Raw genomic sequence first — 23,204 nt, 5'->3', positions numbered from 1 at the left:
AGCGCTGAGACAAAGAGATACCCGTGTGCAAGAAGAAAATTGGGCCCTGCCATATCTAATACAGAAAATTACTTCAAAATGAATCAAAGACCTAAATGACACTTTTAGGGCAAAACATAGGATTAAATTTTCATGTTCTTGGGTCAGGCAATCGTTTCTTAGATCTACTCCAAAAGTAAGAAGAGAAAAAAATTAATTGAACTTTATCAAAGTAGAAACCTTTATAAGACAAAGAAAACCATCAAGAAAATTCAACCAGGTGTGGCATCACAAGCCTGTAATTCCAGTCCCTGGGAGATACAGACAGGAAAATCAGGAGTTCGGTTTCAATTGCATCTACAAAGCCAGCCTGGACCTGGCAGCTTGATTGCACTTCAGGGGATGGTCTGTTACCTACAAGTATAATAACAGTTTGCTGTGGAGTCGATGGGTATTAAATAAAATGTTTTAAGGGAGAACACAAAGTTGGGGAGTTAGAAAGATGGGGATGGATCTGGAAAAAGCTCAGAGGAGGAGGTGAGGGCGAATATGATCAAAATACATTGTATGAAATTTTCACAGAATTAGTAAAAAAAATAAAATATCAAAAGAGAAAAAAAAGTGATAGGACAAATGCACAGAAAAACATTTTCACATAAAATATCTGACTAAGGTTGTAGCTACAATATAGCTTTCAAAGCCTTAAAGCCCAGGGCTGAAGATTAAGTGATTAAGAGCACTTGCTGCTCCTCCAGGGACCCAGGTTCAGTTTTCAGCATCTACGTGGACACTCATAAACATCTGCAACTGCAGTCCCAAGGGATCAGACCCTCTTCTGGCCTCCACACTGCACATATGTGGTGCACAGACATATCTACAGGCAAACTAAGTATGCACATAATATAAAACAAATATTCAAAAACAAAATTTTAAAGCTCAAGAGTTTAGAGAGCGAGAACTCATTGTCAAGATGGACAAATGACCTGAAAAACATTTCTCTGAAGAGCATATATGACTGACCAATAAGCCTAATGTAAAAGAAAGGTGTGGCAGCTTGAAAGAAAACGGTCCCCGTGGGGAGTGTCACTATTAGGAGCTATGGCTTTGTTGGAGTTGGTGTGGCCTTGTGTCACTTTGAAGGTGGGCTCTGAGGTCTCCTTTGCTCAAGCTATCTATGTCTAGTGTGAAATGCAGCTGCTCATGCTGCCTGCAGAACAGGATGGAGAACTCTCAACTCCCTGTCCAGCACCATGTCTGCCTGCATGCCACTATGTCTGCATACAATGAAGACAGTGGACTAAACCTCTGAAATTGTAAGCCACCCCCAATTAAATATTTTCCTTTGTAAGAGTTGCCATGATCCAGCCAACATTGAGTCAAGTTCAGGGAGTCCTGCTGAGGAGAGGGAGGAGGGATTGTAGGAGTCATAGGGGTCAGGGACTTCAGAGGAATATCCACAGAAATGGCTAGCCCAATACAGAGGAGGAGTGAATGGGGGCAGGAGGAGGGGAGGGAGGAGAGGAGGCTGTGGTTGGGATGTAAAATAAATTAATTAACTAACCTTTCAAAGAATAAAAATAAGAAATAATTATTGTGAAATTTTTTTAAAAAGTGTTGCCATGGTCATGGAGTTTCTTTACAGCAATAGAAACCCTAAGGCAATACTCCCCATCAATAGCCACTGGGAAAATAAAAATCAAAGCCACAGAAAGATACCATTTCACACTCCCAAGGTGCTATGCTAGATTCTTCATACACTGCTGAAATAATGATTTACTTCCAGGAACATGGGTGACTCATTGGTTGCTCTACCATGAAAGTCTCACCGCAACTCAACCTTCTGCCTCTTATATACCCTACCGTCCCCAAGATCCTGTGCAGCTGGGTCAGGAGGGAATGGTGATCAGACTCTCAAATGAAGGACTAGAGAACCCCCTCCCACAATCTCCTTCCACAGAAAGTGTTAGCAGCCTCATTATCCTGGACATAGCTACGAACTACATAATAGTTACAACAGGATAATGCAGTTATAATAGGGTAATTAGGTTATCCTAGACTTAGCATTGTCTGATTATTCTATTGACTTGTCTGTGGGCAAGGTCTTCCCAAATCACCATACCTGCTCTGCTTCAAGATGGTGATACTCATGACAAACCTAAAGAAAACAGTTACACTCTACACATCCTCTCAGGTCAGCCTAGAAACAGTATGAGGCATATGGTGACATAATCCAAGCAATCGGGAAGCTGAGGCAGAAGGACTTGGAGTTCAAGGTCATCCTAATCTATACAACAAAACACTTCTTTAAAAAAATGCTGGGTGGTAGTGACACACACCTTTAATCCCAACACTTGTGGAACAGAGGCAGATCTCTGAGTTTGAGGCTAGCCTGGTTTATAGAATGAATTCCAAAACAGTCAAGACTATACAAAGAAACTCTGTCTTGAAAAACAAGGCAATATTATTATTATTATTATTAATAATAAAGTTCAAATCAAATTCTTAGGAAGAAAGTATTGTTGGCCTGTATCTCAAAGAAGAAAACCCAAGCTCAGAAAGGTATCAGTTCTGTATCCCAAGTCACATAACTCTGCCAGGACAAATCAGGACTCAAACCCAGTTCTGTTGATTCTATTGCTACTGCCCTTCCCCCGTACTACTCCTGGAGCCAGGATCCCAGTCTTGGGCCCTGGATACTGTGTGCCCTATCTACCCCCACTCCTGCCCTCTCCCAAGCCCCATGCTGCTGGTTGGGTTCAGACTTTCTGTTCATTTCCCTTGCCAGCCAGTCTGTGAACAAAAGCTAATCTTGGCAGAATAGCTACCTGGCTCCATTCCTTATGGGAAGGAAGTCCATTGCTAGAGAAGTACACTGTGTCTAAGGAAGCCCTGAAGGTCCTAGGGGAAGGGACAGAAAATGTTCTCCTCTGCAAATGGGTCAGGCAAGAGACTCCTGCCTACCTGTCTACTTACCAGGGACCCTTAGAAGGAGGAGGGGACGAGAAAAGCATGACCCTTGCACAGGAGCTCATGGCCAGATACCTATTTCAAACAAACATCAGAACAAAGGGTTATAGTGGACCAGCATTGGGAAAGCAGGCACTCTGTAGTGGGAGTAGTCAGAGCTCTGGTTTGTGCCGTAAGTTCATAGATCGATGTCTAACCCAGTCCTCACCCCTTCTCAGGGTAATACAGCAAGTTTAGAATGGTCTACCTACTCCCGTTCCCCTTCTGATCCTTTAGCAACAGGAGGGCTGGGCTGGGAGATGGGACTTTTCCTAGGAGAGAAGATTGTGGAAGGTGGGATGAAGAAGATGTGGGGAGGGTGGTGTCAGTTATCATTGTCATCTCACCTGATAGATCAGGCCTTAGTGCAGGGCTGCTTTCATTGGCTGAGTCAGTCAGGCCAGAGGCGGCTGGTGGGATACGGGCCAAATATTGCCAGAGTGTGCTGTTCCTTCATAAAGAGAGGATGAGCTGCTCAGAGCTCAGCAAGAGTTTCAGGACCATGGTCAAGATGAGTGGTAAGTGGGGACCTCCTCCAGGTCTGGGAAAGACCGAATAAAGAAGTGTTAGACACTGAGATAGGCATAGGTGCTGGAGGGGAGAGGGACGTGGGTCAATGGGTGGGGCATAAATCTCAGCGAAGGATCATATAAGAATAAAGAGAGTAAGAACTGAGGCAGGGATTCAGCTTCACCAGGACCTGAGGATGGAGAGGGATTTAGAGGATGGGTCTAAGGGTTGGGTCCGTTCAAATGAAAGGACAGAGGGGCCAAGAAACAAATCCTCAGGGGAAACTGTAAGGGCTGGAGACTGGAGAAGAAGGTTAAGGAAGATCTGTGGGGTGGGGAGAGGGATGGAGGCTTAGGGGTTCTCTCCTTTGGGCTTGGTGATGTCTCTCCTCTTTTCTAGTGAACTGTCTTCGTGTTGGGAAGGGTCTAATGGACCTCCTTAGCTAGTGACCCCTAAAATTCTTCTTCTTTTGAGGAGCTTCAGTTACCTTGACATTGCAAAGACCAAACACAGGAGGCTCTCAAAACTCAGCTTCTGGGGGAAGCTCAGAGTTACAGTCCTTGCCCGGTCCACTTAAGAGCAGGTGACACTGAGGAAAGCAAATAGGCCTTCGTGTCAGACAAGACTAGCTAACGGTGAAAGAGGAAATTAAGTCACTCAAGCCTTGCTACAAGGTATTCACCAACTATCTGAGTGATGAGTTCTAACCTTGATATCACACTAAATACCTGGGAGGCCTGAAGAAACCAAAGATGAGGCTGGAGAAAACATAGGGACCATCTGTTTCCCATAGGTCACTTTTCATTCCCCACTCAGGGACCTGAGCCTTCCTCTCTTGCACACTCGTCTTCTCATACGTACACACACACCCCTCTCTCCCTCTCACTTGCTCGCTCACTCTCTTCCCCACACAGCTTCACCTCCAGACCCCACACAAGCACCCACCTTCTTGGACATCTCATCCTCCTCATTCACTCTCAAATCCAGCCCAACTCCCACTCCAGTTCAGTGCAACTCACTTTCCTGTGGACTCATACACACTCATAACAACCACACCATTCCACAAACGCATCCATCACGTACAGCTATGAACTCTGCAGTCATACAAAGAACAGACTACAACCACCCTCCTACCCACAAACTGACAGTTGTACATGATCACAGTCCTTTACACACATGTAGGTAAGCACAACATCACACTTCCAATCAGGAGCAGATATACACATAGTCAGCTATGAACCTCCCACACCCACGAGCTTCCAGCATGCAAGCTGTGTTCACAATCACATTAATCAGACAAATAGCACTACGGTTCCCAATGCCCTGCACAACACAATTGCCTTCATATAGACATAACACCAAATATCCGGATCTCCAGCCACACACTTGTCAGGCCCTGCCCTCACCTTACTGCCCTCTGCCCGCTCATCCTGGATAAACAGGTCCCAGAGCCTGGGTTCCATTAAGGCCACGCTCTTGTTTTCTCTGTCCCCAGGAATCTTTATTTTGGGGATCCTGCTATCCATCTCCAACTGCCTTGCCTTCTACAAGGACCTTTTCAGGTGTTTCCAGGGCCCTGATTACGAGAACTTCCTCCTCATAGCCCAGAATGGGCTCCATGCCTCCCCAATGCCCAAGAGTGTGGTGGTAATAGGAGCTGGCTTAGCAGGCCTAGCGGCAGCTAAAACCCTACAAGATGCTGGTCACAAGGTAAGAAGATCTTGAAAGGCCTTGGTCATAAGCCTCCAATTTGCCTCCTTGGGGAGAAAAGGAGTGAATGACCTGACAGGGAATGAGGCACAACTGCAGGTGCCTACCAGTCTCTGAACGGCCCCTACCCCCAGCCCTTAATCATTGTCAACTGTCATTCATGTCCTTATGGAGCAAAGAATGAAGACTATGCAAGAAAATCACTCAGGACCCCTGGAGCAAACAGCCCCAGAAAGGTTATCCTGCATGTTCATGGCCTTCAAGTCAGAGCCTACAGCTATTTGGAGGTGATAAGTGGGATGGGAAGAAAGAACAGCACTCCTAAGAATGACAGCAGCTTCTTTGAACTCCAGGTCACCATCTTGGAGGCCAGTAACCACATCGGAGGTCGGGTGGTCACAGTCAGAAACAAGACAGAAGGCTGGTACTTCGAACTAGGACCAATGCGAATCCCAGAAAGCCACAAGTAAGTCCTGTACAAAAGAAGGAGCAAAGGAGTATAGTGGGAATGAGGGGGAAGGCAGGAGGGACCCTGCTGCCATCATGTCTAAGATGTTTCAGACTCACTGTGTCATGCGATCCAACCCAATAAGTCAGGGCTGATACTCAACTCCCATGTAAGAGAGAAGACTGAGGTCAGAGAAAGCCGTGGTCACAGGAATAATTACAAACAGATAATTACAATCATTGCTGCCAACTCATTAAACTGTAGTGTGTAAATATGGGCAGTTTCATATTTGTCAGTTACATCAAAGCAAGCTAAGAAATTGTAACGTTACTATTAATAATATCTACCATTTGTTGAGCACTAACTTTGCTCTAGACCCTATCTCCACAGACATTTCTCTTCTCTTTTTCTTTTTCTGATTGCCTTTAATATAAATTGAACCCACGCTCACCCTCCAAACCACCGAAAACACAAACAACTGCATCAGCCCAAAGTAGGAGTCATTAAATACGGCCTTCAATTTACCTAGAATTGCATGGTGGGATCTCAAATGCTGTCTGAAACAAAAGACATCTGTCTATACTTTTGAGTACTATTAGCTGAGATTTCCTAAACAGCCTTAATTCAATGAACTTCTCACCCTCCACAGCCTCGGGAAGTGGGGAGCGAATCCCCACAACATTAAATGAGATTACAATTGAACAAGTAGTTTGAGCTTCCTAGGCACAAGATTACCCTAACTAGACCAGAATCATTTCTAATAAGGGACCAGAAGGAACAAGGATGTTATTATACCTGTCTCTGTCTCAAGGCTAACCCACGCCTATGTCAAGAAGTTTGGCCTAAAGATGAATAAGTTCATCCAGCATGATAACAACACCTGGTACCTATTCAATGGACAGCGTTATCGTGCCTGGGAAGTCGAAGCTAACCCAGAGATCTTGGGCTATTCCACGGACCCCACAGAGAAGAACAAAACTGCCCAAAACCTCTTTGACCAAGCAGTCATTAAGGTACCTGCTACCTGCTGCCTTTCCCAGCTGGGATCAAGAAGGAAAGGGGTGGTGCCTAAGGTTACACAGCAAATCAGTACCTGGATTCAGATCAACTGACTCCACCCAACATTCTTATGATTGGTCCTCCTGCCTTATCACATCTCTTAATGATATCACCACCCTCAACTCCACCCTCAACCCTTCTCCTCTGTTTTTGAGCAAACTAGGAAACAGGACTTGATCAGCAGCAGTGTAAGAAAGGGGCAACTAGATTAGGCAGCCCTCAGTAGTGAATCAGCAGTCATGCTAGATGATAGTGAAAGTCTTTACCTTAAAGCGTCTGTGCCTGGGTGTCTGTGTCTGTGCGTATGCATGTGCCTGTGCGTGTGTATATGTATGTACATGTTTAGGTAAATGTGGGTGCATGTGCATATTTGTGTCAAAGCCAGTGGTCAACATCAGCTGTCTTCTTCAATTGCTTCCCACCTTATTTTATTTTTGGCAGAGTTTTTCACTGAACTGAGCTTACTAAATCTGCTAGAATGGCTGACCAGCAAGCTCCAGGGATCCTATTGTTTCTACTTTCACAGAGCTGGCATTACAGTCATGTGATACCACACCATGATTTTTTTTTTAAATTTTGATGCACATTGGTGTTTGGCCCGGATATATATCTGTATGAGGGTGTCAGATCCCCTGGAACTGGAGTTACAGACAGGTGTGAGCTGCTATGTGCATGCTGGGAATTGAGCCCAAGTCCTCTGAAAGAACACCCAGTACTTTTAACCACTGAGCCGTCTCTCCAGCGCCAACACACCCTACTTTTATATGGATACTGGGGAATAGGGCTCAAGTCCTCAGTCTTGTATAGCAAGTGTTCTACCAACTGAATATTCACCTTAAATTTTCATCTTAAAAAAAAATAAAAAAATTAAAAAAAAAATTTTCATCTTGAACAGGTCTTTTGTTTCAAGTCAGGTGTGGTAGTACAAGTTTTTAATTCCAGTACTTGGGAGATAGAAACAGGAGGATCTAGAATTGAAGAGCAGCCTCAGGTATGCTGTGAGTTTGAAGCCAGCCTAGGCTGTGTAAGACCCTGTCTCAACAAAAGCACGAGTGTCTTTAAATGAAGGGATGGAGCAGAGTCCAGGAGCTCTGGGAATGGCCCTTTCCTGGCTTTTTCCAGCCTCTCTGAGGGACATCCCAAGAACCTGGTCTCTAATCTAAAAGCGTGTGAAACATCTGTCACCCTGTGACCTTGCCGACAGCAGCCTAGATGTCCTGGTTACCTGGAAGCCCAGCTTGATGAATATCTCTCCTCCTTTCTGCAGATCAAACAAGATGTGAAGACATCCAACTGCAGCCAACTGATGTCCCTTTATGACTCTTACTCTACCAAGGTAAGTGAAACAAGGGGCCCCAGGAGATGGTGGTGGAGTGACGGCCTCTGTGCTCAGCCAAGGCCCTGGGGCAGTGTACTATCTACAGAATGCCTTCTTCCTATTGCCAAAACCTTTGTCTCCCTCAAGCCCCCATCTAACCCTGCTAAAGCCTCCCTACATGCTAGACCCTCTAACCCATCCTTGCATCTATGCTGCCCCTCCACACAGGCTTATCTGGTGAGGGAAGGAAAGCTGAGCAAAGGAGCAACCAAGATGATCGGGGATTTGTTGAACGAGGACGCTGGATACCACAAGTCCCTCCTGGAGTCCCTAAGGAGTCCTGCTACCTTCTCCAGAACTGATGAGTAAGGCTGATTTAGGGCCAGGAAGAACCCAGTCACTAGCACTGGTTGATTGGGTATTTACCATATAGGGGGCACTCAAGTAACAATGCCCGCGTAACACAGGGCTGTATATTCATGACGGTGATGTTTATAAAGTGTCTCACACGAGAGAGCAGGGGGATAGGTTCTTCTCTTTTCAGACCAGAGGAATGGCCAGTACTGGGATACATGACCTGGCAGTGTCTCCAGTCTCATCATCCCTTCTCCACCCCTGCAGATTTTCAGAGATCACTGGTGGCTTTGACCAACTCCCCAATGGCTTCAATGCTAGCCTGAAGTCTGGCACCATCCGTTTGAGATCCAGAGTAGAAGCAGTGGTGAGAAACGGGTCGAAAGTTGAAGTTTTGTACCGCACTGATGAGCCCATCTTCCCACTGCGCAAACTCACTGCTGACTATGTCATCAACTCAGCCTCCGCCAAGGCCACACGCCTCATCACCTTCCAGCCACCGCTGTCCCCAGACAAAGCACATGCCCTGCGCTCTGTGCATTATACCAGTGCCACCAAGGTGGTTTTCATGTGCAACGAATGCTTCTGGGAACAGGATGGCATCCGGGGAGGCAACTCCATCACAGACCGGCCCTCGCGTTATATTATCTATCCCAGCCACAGCCTGCCAGGTGGCAAGGGCATGCTGCTGGCCTCTTACACTGTGGGCGATGATTCTTTCTTCTTCGCTGCCATGAAGCCCGACCAGGTGGTGAATATTATCCTGGATGATCTGGCTGCTGTGCACCACATACCCAAGGAGGAGCTAAAGCGCATGTGCCCAAAAGCAACGGTCAAGCACTGGGGGTCTCTAGACCCCCTCACCATTGGCGCCTTTGCTGAGTTCACACCCTACCAATTTGTGGACTATTTGAAGCAGCTCTCCCAGCCAGAGGGTCGCATCCACTTTGCTGGAGAGCATACCGACCTGCCCCATGGCTGGATAGACACTGCCATCAAGTCTGGCCTTCGGGCTGCCAAGGACATTCAGGCCATGGTGGACGAGGAGGTTACTCGGGGACAGATGCCTCGCTAGAGGCCTTTTACCAACAGTCGGGGTGTTTCCCCCAAAATTAGTCTGCAGGGGAGTCTGGAAGAGGAGACTGGAAGATGAAAGGAGGCAGAAACTCAGGAGAGAGGTCACCGCTGGTCTCTTGGTGCAAGCAGGAGCGAAGCTGGGAAGCTGGCAAGACACATTGCCCCTTTCCTGTCTTGCTCTCTGCCTAGCTCTCTACAGGAAACAACAGAGCTGGGGTACATGGGGGCACGGGTGGGAGTCAAGGCTGAAGAATCCCAGAATCAGCCTTTAACTTGAAGGAACTTGTCTCCTTCTGCAAAACAATAACAAACAAATAAAAGAAAAGCTTCTGCGCCTGGCTTGTGTCACTTAAAACTAGAAGTTCCTAAACAAGCACACTTATTGGCAGACTGACACGCGCGCTTACACCCACCATACATACAAACTCCATCACTTTGTGCCTGAGCCAAAGGCCTCTCACCTTGGCCCAATGTGGGTGGAAAAGGAGGGGGCCTTTTTAACTGCTTCTTTTCTGCAGTGCATTAGTGGGATCTCAGCTACTCTGAGAGACTCTCTCCCCCTCACCAGCCAGACCTCCTACCCATAGCAACCACAGTTGGCACACAGTCCTGAGGGGACCCCATGCTCATTACAACTCCCTCTTCACTCATCCCCTCACCAAAACTCACCTGTCTTTACCAAACCAGCCTATGCTGTCATCCTTCTTCAAACATTCCGTCAACCCCTCCCCAACTCCAAGGTCCTCTCTCCTCTGAGCCACAATTCTTCTCTTCTAGAATGCCAAATGAACTGAAGACCTTACTGAGATTGTGTCCCCAGCCAGATTGGAAGACCCCCTAAGGGCTGAGATTACATATTTTATGGTGTGTGTGTGTGTGTGTGTGTGTGTGCCGTGCATATGTGCTATTTCCTTTAGCCTGCCAATACTTACTAAATAAGTCGTACACCTGGCACCATATGGTACCTGGCTGAGAAGCAGAAACACAGAGAGTATGAAACTGAAAATCAACCCCCCTCTGGCTGCCTCGCTATGTGGTCAGAGATCAATTCCCAAAACCAACTCAATTTTTGTTGCAAATTTTTAGAAACCAAGAGTTATTCCTTGGTCTTGGGGAATCAACTAAGTTAAAAGGAAAGGTAAACTGAGTCACAAGCACTCCTCATTTGACAGACTCCGGAGGACCCAGGAGGAAGCATGATGATGTGCTGGCTGGGGTTTTGTGGAGGACTGGCATAAGATATGGAAGGGAGGAGGAGGGAAAGAAAATTCACGTTTTCTTCTGCAACATGGCCCATTGTTAAATCTAGACATCTCTTCTTGAATACCCAACTATCACTGAGAGTCAGGGCGTTTTTAGTTCCAAGTGACAGAAATCAAACTGGGGCTTTCATGGGTGTGTATCCCTTGTCCAGGAGTCCAGGATGAAGTTGCTTTTATCAGAGTTACTAGGCTCCAGACTGAAAAAAAAGGTGTTAAGGGCCCATAGTCTACATCATAGTGGACCCGACCCTCTTCTCTGTTACAGAAACACACCTGTGCTATGACATATACAAAGACTCAAAAGAAAGGGCTCTCTGGCAGTACAAACAATAAGAAGACACACACTTGGTTAAGTTGTTTCTGAAAGCAAGCCAGTTATTCTTTGGTACCTGGAAATACACTCGACCACCATTCCCAGGGTCAAGCTGCTGTACCTGGATATAGGGGTATCTTGATGACATTAAACAGTCACCTTCCCTTGGAGGTTAGCCCAGGGTGAGCTTAGACTGACCCCTTTTACAACTGTTAGGGTTGGAGGTGGAACTTATTGTTTGATTAGTTCCAGTCCCAACATAATATAGGGGTTTGGGGGTCTAGGCGTAGCCAGCAGTCTCTATCTATGTCTGGCTAAGAATGGTAAAGAAACAAATGCCCTCCATCTAGGATACCAAATTCCAAGGGACTGGCTTCTGCAGCTCCTTGGCTTTTAGTCTCAAGGTTACTGAGGGAGTTCCTGGGCAAATTTGAGTTTTGGGGCTTACATTTACCACCTTGAAGGGATCATATCTCAGGGTTGCTAAGTTGGGCTGGTTCAGGCCAATGGGCCCATTGAGCCCAATGGGCCAGGTGACCCTAGGAGCAGGTTTCTTTTCAATAATAAATTGCTGTCTGGGTTTGGACCATTCATATATAACCTGACTCCCCAGGTTCTGCCAGGTTCCCAATAATGGGCTTCCTGTCAAGCCCTAACCTTTATGGATATGGGATTTCATTGTCTGTGGCCACAGGTAGGTCATAGATTTCCCTCTAGGACTACGAAGGGATCAGTGTACCCCCAGGAGGACTTGGCTTTGCAACTCCACTGAGCACAGTAGTATTCTCCTGGCTTCTGGCAGCTGAGAGGCATAGGGCATCAGTCAGGCAAGCATGGTACTGGATAGATGGGGGCTCCTTTTCTTCCCTAGTGGACCCACAGCCCCAAAAGTGAGTGAGTCATACCCCAGGAGCCTCTGTCTATAATAGCTTACCTGGAAGGTTGGTTGGGTCTCTGTAGATACAGCTCCCCAGTCCTAGTCCTTAATTGCCATACCCAAAGTCCTGGCTTATGGAGGGAATTTGGAGCCTTTCCCACAGGGAAACAAAGAAGACAAAATAGGACAACCATAATTATAGGTTCCTTGTCAGTTGTTTCTTTAGGGTGTCAGGGAATGTAGTGGTAACCCATCTGTGGGTGTCTTCTGGAGCCTCCTTCAGCTGGGTTGCAGGATCCATGGGTGACCAGTGACCTTCACAGCTGTGGGGGAGGACCACAGGGCACGGACCTTTCTATGCTGGATCCAGGCTCTGGATCAGGATCCTCTTTACTCACACAAGGTCTCCAGGCTAAAACTTGTGGGCAGGCTCAGACTTGGAAAAAGTCTCAGTCTCCTGAGTTGTCTGATGAATAGTCCTCTGAGTCTGTTGCAAGGCCTGTAAGGACTTGAGAAGAGGGTGGTTAGTAATGTCTGTCTTATGAATTGCTTAAGGGGGAAAGAGGCATTCTCCCAAATGATTTCAAATAGGGTGATGGGGGCCCTTAGAAGGATATATTATAGAAGGTTGGCCCAATTTTTGCTAGACTCTGGGACACATTTAGCTAAAGTCTTTTTAAGGTCCTAGCCATCCTTTCTACCTGCTGTGAGCTTAGTTTCCAATCAACATTTAGGACTTTTGCCAGATTTGGGGAAACTTTGACCATGAGGGCCAGGCCATTGCTGGACCTCAGGGAGAAGGGCAATCCAAATCTAGAAATGAACTCTTTGAGGAGTTTCTTGTTGACCAATGAGGCTGTTTCCATTCATGTAGGATAGGCTTCCACTCATCCAGAGAAGGCAGCCAAGACAACTAAGAAGCACACTTATATATAAGAACCATTGGTAAATTCCACTTCCCAAAGCACGATTAATAAAGACTCAGAGAGAGAAGTTGGAGTTCAACATGAAGGTCAGAAAATCAAACAGCCAGCTACTGGCTCTTACCTCTACTTCAATCCAAAATGGTGATCTTACCTCCAGGAATCTCAGAATGAGACTGAGGCTGAGCACTGTCTCCTCCCATCTATATTCCTCTCTAGAGTTGGGATTAAAGGCATGTGTGACTGGGATTAAAGGCATGCACCGACCAGTTTCTATGGTAACTAGTGTGGCTACTGAGATTAAAGGTGTTATACTGCCTGGTCTGTAAGGCTGACCAGTAGGGCTGTTTTACTCTCTGATCTTGAGGCAAGCTTTATTTATTAAAATATAAATGAAACACTGCTATTTCCCAGCATTCTCCAGAAGTGTTTTGTTGGGTGTAGATTTCCCCCAGGACTTTTTTCCCCCCTTCTTTGTGGTTCACTTGTGCACAAATGGTATATCAGGACACCATGTCTTCAACAAGATTGTCTAGTTGAGGGATATAATATATGGGCCTGAGTAACTCAACAATTTTTGATGCCCCCTAATGGGTGGCCTGGTAGAGTCTGACAACCACTTTTCTTTTGAGAGCAGCAGTGAACTGGGATCTCCCATTCTGTAAAAAACCTCCACTCATTTGTGTCCTGCTTGACATCTCTTCCTGCCATCTGGCCTCTTCCTGGGTATAATCTGGGCATTGGAACATTCAGGTTCAGACAAGGTGACCAAGATCTGGAGAGGCTCCAGTGGTTCCAGAGCTGCCTTCTGAGTGCTAAGTCTGCTGCCCTTTTTTCTTGGGCCTCAGGGATTTCCGTTTTGGATGACCTTAGCAATGGGCAACAGCTACCTCTCTTAGCAGCCGTAGGGCCTTTAGTAGGGCCAGCATTTCTTCATTGTGTTTTATTTCCTTGCTGACTAAGGTGAGGTGTGCCCACTCCCTGTAGAGGGCACTATGGACATGGGCTATGGCAAATGCATGCCAACTGTGTACCCAATAATGGCTTGCCCTTCCCCTGGTGTAGCATCTGGGATAATGCCAAGATCTCAGTGCTTTGTGCTGATGTCCCTTGGCTGAGAGCCTGGGTTCATACTATCCTGTCCACGGTGACAACTGCAGCCTAGCATCCCTGATTCCATCTTGAATAAAGCTGTTCCTATCAGTATACCGTACCTCGTTGGCTTTTTGCAGGGGGACATCTGTTTGTTCAGGTCTGATTGACTGGATCACATCGGTCACCCCAATGCCATTGTAAAAGGGCCCCGCTGGGTTATCATCTGGCAGTAGGTTAGTTGGGTTGATGGCTGAAGTTTTGAAGAATTTGATAGTAAGCTGGTCTACAAGAAGCGCTTGGCCATTATTTGGTCACTGGATATCCACCTGTCTGGGGTCTTCCTCAAGGGTGCTTCTACAGAGTGTGGGGTGGTTAGGAACAGTTCCTAGCTAAAAGCTGGTCTGTCAGCTTCTTTTACTAGCATGGTCGTGGTAGCCAGTCGGCAGAAACAGAATCAAGTGGCTACTGAGATTAAAGGTGTTATACTGCCTAGTCTGTAAGGCTGACCAGTAGGGCTGTTTTACTCTCTGATCTTGAGGCAAGCTCAAGATACTTTTGGATAAGTAGGCCATGGCCTCTCCCATGATCCTGGTACCTAGGTAAGGGCACCCTTTGCAGTCATTTACACAGGACAAGTGTCCTTCTCCCACTTTCGTGGTGTTCTGGGCTTCCCCCATGGAATCTCTTTCATTGGTTTCCCCACTGAGTGTTTCCATTACTGCTCAGGGCAATCTTTTATTTGTTCTTCTACTGAGTCACGGTTATTATGAGCCTCTGAGCAATCTCCAGCATTTGGAACCTATTCATACCCTCAACCCCTTCTAACTTCTGAAGTTTCTTTTTTTTTTCAATTTGTATTTCATGTGCATTGGTGTTTTGCCTGTATGTATGTCTATGTGGTGGTGTTGGGTTCACTAGAACTATACTTACAGACAGTTGTGAGTTGCCATGTAGGTACTGAGAATTGAACCCAGGTCTTCTGGAAGAATAGCCAGTGCTTGTAATAGCTGAGCCATTTCTCCAGCTGAAGTTTCTTTCAAATATTTGGGTCTGACTGTACAACAAATACAATAGTGGTTGCTTGTTTGGTGTTTTGGTTTTGTTTGGTTTTGGTTTTGGTGTGTCTGGGTCTTCAGGGGTGAACACTGGGTAAGCCTTACAAAAGTGCTCTAGGAACCAACAGGTGATTCTCAAGGCTCTCGTATCACCTCACTTATCTTAGAAACAAATCAGTGGGTTTTCAATTCCCCTAAAAGGGCATGGTGAAAATTGTCCAGGGCCTCCTTACCTTGGTCAGTGTTGGGGTCCCTCCCAGTCCGGTTGGGCAAAGGGGAATATCCACTCTATCTGCGCTGCACTGTCAGGCAGGAATTCCTGCCCAGTCCCAGGACAGCTTTCTTACTCTCAAGCTGGATTCTGTCCCACTCTTTGGCCATAAAGAGATGTCCAAGAGCTTTTGGCAATCATCCCAATTAGCTTGGTGGGTGTAAAAGACTGTCTCCAGGCAATTAATGTGAGCCTGGAGCTTTTAGAGAATGACGAGTTTTGAGTTTTCCAATTGTACCAATCACCAGTTGAGGAGACAAAAACCATGAAAGGGAATGGAGGGGAACCTCCATGTCTTCGACCCTCTGGAGGCACCTTCTTTAGGGAGAGGGTGGAGGTTGCCTCTGGCCCAAGGCCTCTCAGAGCCACTCTGAGTGTATGCATGCAAAGAGGGGAGAGGGAGCCCAAGGTAGTGGGTACAGGAGGAAGCTAAGGGACTGTGTGGTCTGGGAGCCCTTTCCCCTTCCCTGTGAATGCTCCACAACCACATGGATGGCAGAAGACAGATGACAGAAGGGTCCTTATGGATGCATTGAGGGGCCAGACTGTGAAGGGCCAGGTCCCTTCCCACCTCCACATGAGGACCTGGGTAGGGGACCATGAGCAGGCGTGCAGAGAAAGAAGCAGCAAGTGAGACAAGGAGAGAGAATGGTGACTCACAGAGGCACTCTTAGGGTCAAGACAAGGGAGACAAGGGCACGAGGCATGTGTCCAGTACCATTTCAGGGAGCAGAGCAAAGACAAAAACCTGGGCAGCAATGGAGAAGCAGTCAGAGACAGGAACGAGCACAGCAGGAGTGGGAGCAGAAGAACGAGCTTCACACTGGTGGTGAAGGGAAGCTGCGGGAAGGGGCATTTACCCTATCCTGGGCACAACCAGGGTCCTCACTGGAGCATATGGAAGGGGGGGTGTACATTTTCTCCAGTGTTGCTGAGAGAACAGGTGCAGAATTTGGGGTTTCTCTGGTTGACCCGGATGAGTCAAAAGGATTCAGGTTCCCAGCAAGGGGACACAGGTCTTTGGCCATGGGTGTGGATCTCACACCAGAGAAAGTCAACCATCAATATATGGGTCCTAGACTGTAAAACCCTCCTTGAAGTGTTTTAACACGCACGTCAAGGGTGGCTTGAGATTGCTTACTCCCCCTTCCTCTTTAGACGTGTCTTTCGAACCAAAGAATTGGCAGAAACACACTGAGGCACACAGACATGCAACAACAACCAGGGGTGGCCACCACACAGACAGGAACCAGGGGATCCAGTGATGTGTCTCAGGATCCCAGACACTGGAATTAGGGATGCATGCAGATTTTCCTAAGTGTCTTATTCAGAAGGTGCCATAAACAGACTCACCTCTGGAGGGGACAGATTCAGATGATTTTCTGTAGTTTCCCATGTAGGGTGGTGTCAGAAGTCTCTGGATTGACAAAAGCAGAGACAGCAGTCATTCCTGGGGCCCTGGAACTTCTCAGGGTGTTGTTACCCCCTCAGGAACTGTCAGTGCTCAGTGCTCAGCCCAAGGAATTCAAGAGCCCCAGTGTCCTGACTGCTCAGTCTCTAGTAATCAAAGAAAGTCTGTATTGCTACCTGGCAGCTGCAGGGGTCCCTTGCCCAAATCATGCAGCCCCAAGCCTCATTCTTCTTTGTATTTTATGCACAAAATCTACCTCTTGGCCGACACATTCCAGTTAACAAAAAACAGTTAGAGAAAACCAAACCTAAAGAAGCCAAAAAACAAAGCTAGTACATTTAGGGACTTTCCTGGATCTTGGCACTATGGCTAGGTCTTTGATGGGTTAGTTTTTTGTTCCCTTTTTGTCAGGTTTTGGGGTCTATGTGCTGAGTTCTAAGGTCAGACTGGTGCCACCAACATGGCGTCAGTCTGCTAAGATCTAAGGGTCTGTTACAGGCAGCCCCAGTGGTTACCAAAGATAAGGGCTGAAACAGTTTTAAATATTGTGGGTAGATAAAAGCAACAGATACACAACACAGACTGCATCTCCTCTGGATCCCAGGGCAGAGCCAATGAAATCAGCTGAGCCACTCCAGGGCTTGAGGGAGCCATCTCCCTTGGGTTTCCAAGGTCAGCAAATTCACCATAGTCAGGGCCACAATGTCCAGGAGAACCAGAAGCCAAATAAATGACACTCTATGATCTGACCCACAGAGAAAGGAATATAGGCAGACTTTTCTTCCCCACCAGTCAACTCCCAAATAACCATACAGAGACTTATTATTATTATTTTTTATATTTTATTGAAAAAAATTTCCGCCTCCTCCCAGCCTTCCATTTCCCTCCCCCTCCTCCTGCCCCTCTCCCCCTTCCCCCACCCTCTCCCCCTCCTTCTCCAGTCCAAAGAGCAGTCAGGATTCCCTGCCCTGTGGAAAGTCCAAGGTCCTCCCCCCTCCATCCAGGTCTAGGAAGGAGAACATCCAAACTGGCTAGACTCCCACAAAGCCAGAACATGAAGAAGCGTCAAAACCCCCATGCCATTGTCCTTGGCGTCTCATCAGCCCTCATAGTTCACCATGTTCAGAGAGTCCGGTTTTATCCCATGCTTTTTCAGTCACAGTTCAGCTGGCCTTGGTGAGCTCCCAATAGATCAGCCCCACTGTCTCAGTGGGTGGGTGCACCCCTCATGGTCCTGACTTCCTTGCTCATGTTTTCCCTCCTTCTGCTCCTCATTGGGACCTTGGGAGCTCAGTCCGGTGCTCCAGTGTGGGTCTCTGTCTCTATCTCCATCCATCACCAGATGAAGGTTCTATGGTGATATGCAAGGTATTCATCAGTATGGCTATAGGATAGGGTCATTTCAGGTTCCCTATCCTCAGCTGCCCAAGGAACTAACTGGGGACATTGCCCTGGGTACCTGGGAGCCACTCTAGGTTCAAGTCTCTTGCCAACCCTAAGGTGACTCCCTCAACTAAGATATGTGCTTCCCTGCTCCCCTATCAAACCTTCCTTCATCCCCAATCATCCCATTTCCCCAAGTTCCCCCCATCCTCTCCTTCTCACTTTTCTCTTCCCATCTCCCCTTACCCCCATCCCATCCCATCCCATCCCATCCCATCCCATCCCATCCCATCCCCAAGATCCCATTTTTTTTTTGCCCGGCAATCTTGTCTACTTCCCATAGCCAGGAGGATAACTATATGTTTTTCTATGGGTTTACCTTCTTATTTAGCTTCTTTAGGATATCAAATTATAGACTCAGTGACCTTTATTTATGGCTAGAAACCAATTATGAGTGAGTACATCCCATCTATCACCATGCACAAAACTCAAGTCCAATTGGATCAAAGACCTCAATATCAATCTGAACACACTGAACCTGATAGAAGAGAAAGTGGGAAGTACCCTACAACATATGGGCACAGGAGATCGCTTCCTATGTATAACCCCAGCAGCACAGACATTAAGGGCAACATTGAATAAATGGTACCTACTGAAACTGAGAAGCTTCTGTAAAGCAAAGGACACTGTCACTAAGATAAAAAGGCAACCTACTGACTGGGAGAAGATCTTCACCAACCCCGCAACCGACAAAGGTTTGATCTCCAAAATATATAAAGAACTCAAGAAACTAGAGTTTAAAATGCTAATTAACCCAATTAAAAAATGGGGCACTGAACTGAACAGAGAATTCTCAACAGAAGAAGTTCAAATGGCCAAAAGACACTTAAGATCATGCTCAACCTCCTTAGTGATCAGGGAAATGCAAATCAAAACAACTTTGAGATATCATCTTACACCTGTCAGAATGGCTAAAATAAAAAACACCAATGATAGCCTTTGCTGGAGAGGTTGTGGAGGAAGGGGTACCCTCATCCATTGCTGGTGGGAATGCAAACTTGTGCAACCACTTTGGAAATCAGTGTTTCAGTTTCTCAGGAAATTCGGGATCAACCTACCCCTGGACCCAGCAATACCACTCCTGGGAATATACCCAAGAGATGCTCTATCAAATGACAAAAGCATTTGTTCAACTATGTTCATAGCAGCATTGTTTGTAATAGCCAGAACCTGGAAACAACCTAGATGTCCTTCAATGGAAGAATGGATGAAGAAAGTGTGGAATATATACACATTAGAGTACTACTCAGAGGTAAAAAACAATGACTTCTCGAATTTTGCATGCAAATGGATGGAAATAGAAAACACTATCCTGAGTGAGGTAACCCAAAGACTTATTATTAATTATAAACGCTTGGCTGATAGCTTAGGCTCATTACTAACTAACTCTTTTAACTTAAATTAAATCATATTTCTTGTCTACACTCTACCATGTGGCAGTACATTTTTTTCAGCTTGGCATTTTCATCTCCTGCTTCCCCTGCATTTCCTAGAACCTCCAATCCTTCTTTCCCTCACTCTCTTTCTGTCTGCAAGTCCCACCTATCCTCTACCTGCCTATATATTGGCCATTTAGCTCTTTATTAAATCAATGGGAGTAATACATATTCACAGCATACAAAAGGATTATTTTGCAGCAAATGAGTCTTTTTCAAATTATGTCTTGGGCTATTCAGATTTGGCAAGCCCTCACCTACAAGGTCACGTCAAAGCCACCCTTTCTTTAAGATGTTCAGGCCTGTGTCTGGTAGGAATTCCGATTCAGTAGAGTTCAGCACAAGAAAGGAGCAGAAGGCAGGACCAGAAGGAAGGACCCTGGGGAATGGGATCAGAAGGGTAAAACAAACTGACTTACTTGAGCACATTCCTCCTGCATGTTCCTTTATTTCTTGGGGGGAGGAAGGGGAGAAGGAAAAAGGGGGGAAATAAGGGAGCCATTCTCCACAAGGCTTTCAGTTTATATAGGGATATAGAGATGTTAGCAACTCTATAGGCAGTAACAATAATATCAAGCATGCATTTGACAGAATCATAAAACACCTGTGGATCTGACAAGCAGGCACCTTATGTTTCAGAGGGAGCTTGGCTGTAAAGCCCCATGGTGGTGAGGAACACGTGCTGGTAGTTATAGCAAGGGCCTGGGAGGGAGGCAAGGTACCTGTAGTTGGTTGAGTTAAAAGGAATCTCTTTTGAGGACTTTGCTTTTGACTATAGTAGGGTGCCCAAGTGAGAATTTTTCTCTTTGAAGCTAGTTTTAGTGACTCAGGCCTTTTTCCTGTATAAACAGCTAATTTCCTGGGCTTTGATCTTATGTTAATTGAAACCAACGTGAAATGTAAATACAGAATGTTAGTAATTTGTAAAGTTAGAGCAGAAGAGTAGGTTACATCTTCCGGAGTCTGCTATTAGAGCAGACATGCTGCCTCCTGTTTGGGGCTCCTTTCTTATCAGTGAGAACTGCCAATAAAGAAAGTTGTCTGGGACTAGTTATATAGATTTTGACTATGAGAACAAAGGTTAGACTGAGTGAATGGTTTCACAACAGGTCTTCACAGTTTAGGGGGAGGTGTATGGTTATCCTACAGGAAAAGTCAGGTTTATACACTGCTGGGATATTATAGAAGGGAGAGGTGTCATGATTTCACAAGGTTTCTACAGAATTGACAGTGAATTATCCAAAAGACAGGTTTTCCTGGGGCTCTGCAAAATGGGTCCTTCAAAATGTCATATTTTTTGTGAATTTGTCTAGTGCTCTGTCAGCTGTGCGTTTACTGTAGAATACTTGTGGGCTCACCACACCATGCGAGGCTCTTAGCTACAAACAATGGAAATAAAATATGAAGTCAGAGAGAAACTGGAGTAAGTTTATCAAGAAGCTTGCAAGATCAACAGGAAGGCTCAAAAATGAGTCTTAGAAGTGGGCAGAACCCAGTAAACATGTGGCAAGCTGGAGGATCAGCCTAAAAGATGATTCGATGATCACTGAGCACTGGGTGCTTGCCACCCAAGTTATGGGAACTTACCAAAACCCCGCCTCTTCTGCCACTCATTGCAACCATGGAACACCACCTGCCGTTCACCAGCGAGGTCCTCTGCTGCTGCTACCAGCACTCCTCCTGACTTCTTTACAAGGCCCAGTCCAGCCAGGTCTGGAGGGGAAGGATTCAATGTTCACTCAGAGGGCTAGCAGCTCCAACTCAGCCTAAGTCTCCTAAGCAACCAGAACCCAAACAAACTCACACCTTTCCCTTTCCTGCTGCTACATACCCCACAAATTCTCTTTCTCCCTACTTATTCCTATAGGAACAACAGCTTCCTTAGGCCTGAGTCTGGGCCACTGAGACCCTTTTTCAATCTTCCCCTTCCCATAGACGTTGCCTGCAAAGTCCTACAGCTCTCTTAGGTTTCTTACTCCTCCAGACTCTTCCCTTAACTTGCTCCTTCCAAGGTTTTTCCTTTCCTCACTCCTTTTTTCCTCATTCCTTCCTGTTCTATTCCCTTACAAGGAATGGATGGTCTCTCCAAAACTAGCATGAATTTTGCCTTCTACCCTGATAAGAGCTGCCAGACACCCCTCCATCCCTCCTTTTCCTTTTCTCGGCCTCTATTCGTACATTCCCACTCTCCAGAATCCCAAAACCTCTCTTGCCCTCTGCCCACTTTTTAGTCAACCCCAATGTATGGGGTATCACCTCTCCTCTTGATGCACATCATACTCAAAGATTCTTCTGCCTACGTCTCTAAAACTCAATACCCCACCTCTAACCATGCTGTGCTTGGGACTCAAACCCATCATTTCTATACCCCACCTACTTACCAAACAATACTCCCACACTGACAGTCAAAAACTGAACAAACCCTGCCACCTCATCCTGGACCTTTGCTCTATAAACACTGCCATTGTCCCTACCCATCCTATGGCCTCCTTCCAGGCCCTGTAGACCTGGCCTGCCTCCCTGTTTCCCCTCCCATCTGCTTCAGTGTGTAGCGGCTCCTCCTCCTTTGCAGTCCTTACCCCTCTAACAGCCAGTTTGACACTGTCTCACTCCTCAATTTCCTCAGCTCCAGGGGTTACCAGATCCCTCCTTCTAAAGCTCAACTCTCCTCTCCACAAGTTGCCTATCTTGACTTCTCTCTCGCCCCAACTCCTAAACACCCCACTTTAGACCACCTTGCCTATCTTCACTCTTTATTTCTGCCCTTATGGCCCAACTTCCTACATCCTTGGGTCCTTAAATACTCACTTACTTCTGATATATTTCCTGTGCCAAACCAGTCCTGTACCTTCTCATGACCGCCTTTCTCCCATCCTCAGTTTCTTAAATGTAAAACATTCTCCTTTTTTACCCTAGCCCTGTGCCTCCCTAATCTACACAAACCTTCCCATCTTTACACTTCCATAATACATAAACACTTCCCTGGATAAGCCTTTTTCCCTGTCACCTGCCTCCCCCAAACTAAGCAATACAAACCCCAGCTGACCTCCTAGTCTACACACTCTTGCCTATGTCTCTCTAAACACCTCTAAATCTAACAAGCAAATTCTGGGATCCCCTCTCACAATCTATTACCACAGCAATCTCCCTCAAGTCCTAACTTATAAAGGACTCTAATGTCTTCCACCACGTTGATTCTATCCCTCTCATACACAAGAGGGTCCTTTAGCTACTACTGACTACACCCTTTATACAGATGGCAGCTCCTTCCTGCCATGTGGCATGAGGCAGACGCCTCCATTATCAGTAAAGACAATAATCGTGCTGCCGTGACTGTTCGTTAAGCTGCCTTTTCATCCTTTACCACCCACCCCACTTCTCTCCAAGCTACCCTACTACATAACCCAAATAAAAATATACCTAGCCCTCCTTCAACAAAGGATGCTCTCCTAACCCACTTCGTGTGTTCATCCTCATCCTCTGGTTCCTGTTCCTTCAAGATCACCCTTTCCCCACATATCTCACCTCTTTTCTCACACTCCTATTTTTCCTCTGCCCCATGATTGTCCAACATCTACCAGAATCCAGCTCCCTAAGTTCATTAACTGTCTAGGTGTCCTCAGATATGAAACACTCTAAACAAATCCTACACTCCCA

At 46.4% G+C, this 23,204-nt stretch overlaps 1 protein-coding gene across 1 annotated transcript; it reads left to right on the top strand.

The window, feature by feature from the left end:
* The first annotated feature begins 3,451 nt into the window (after positions 1-3,451).
* On the top strand, positions 3,452-9,459 carry LOC121442718 (L-amino-acid oxidase-like). Its single transcript, XM_041644323.1, has 7 exons — positions 3,452-3,503; positions 4,991-5,205; positions 5,559-5,671; positions 6,465-6,666; positions 7,980-8,048; positions 8,259-8,395; positions 8,652-9,459. Exons 1-7 carry the CDS (start codon positions 3,452-3,454, stop codon positions 9,457-9,459), a joined length of 1,596 nt encoding a protein of 531 aa, XP_041500257.1.
* Positions 9,460-23,204: the final 13,745 nt, after the last annotated feature.

Source organism: Microtus oregoni, unplaced genomic scaffold, assembly GCF_018167655.1.
Source record: "Microtus oregoni isolate MIOR12 unplaced genomic scaffold, Mior012 000094F_ref0000399, whole genome shotgun sequence".
Lineage (NCBI taxonomy): Eukaryota > Metazoa > Chordata > Mammalia > Rodentia > Cricetidae > Microtus > Microtus oregoni.
Note: the sequence above shows the minus strand (reverse complement) of the source record. Positions and strands in the feature narration are given on the sequence as shown.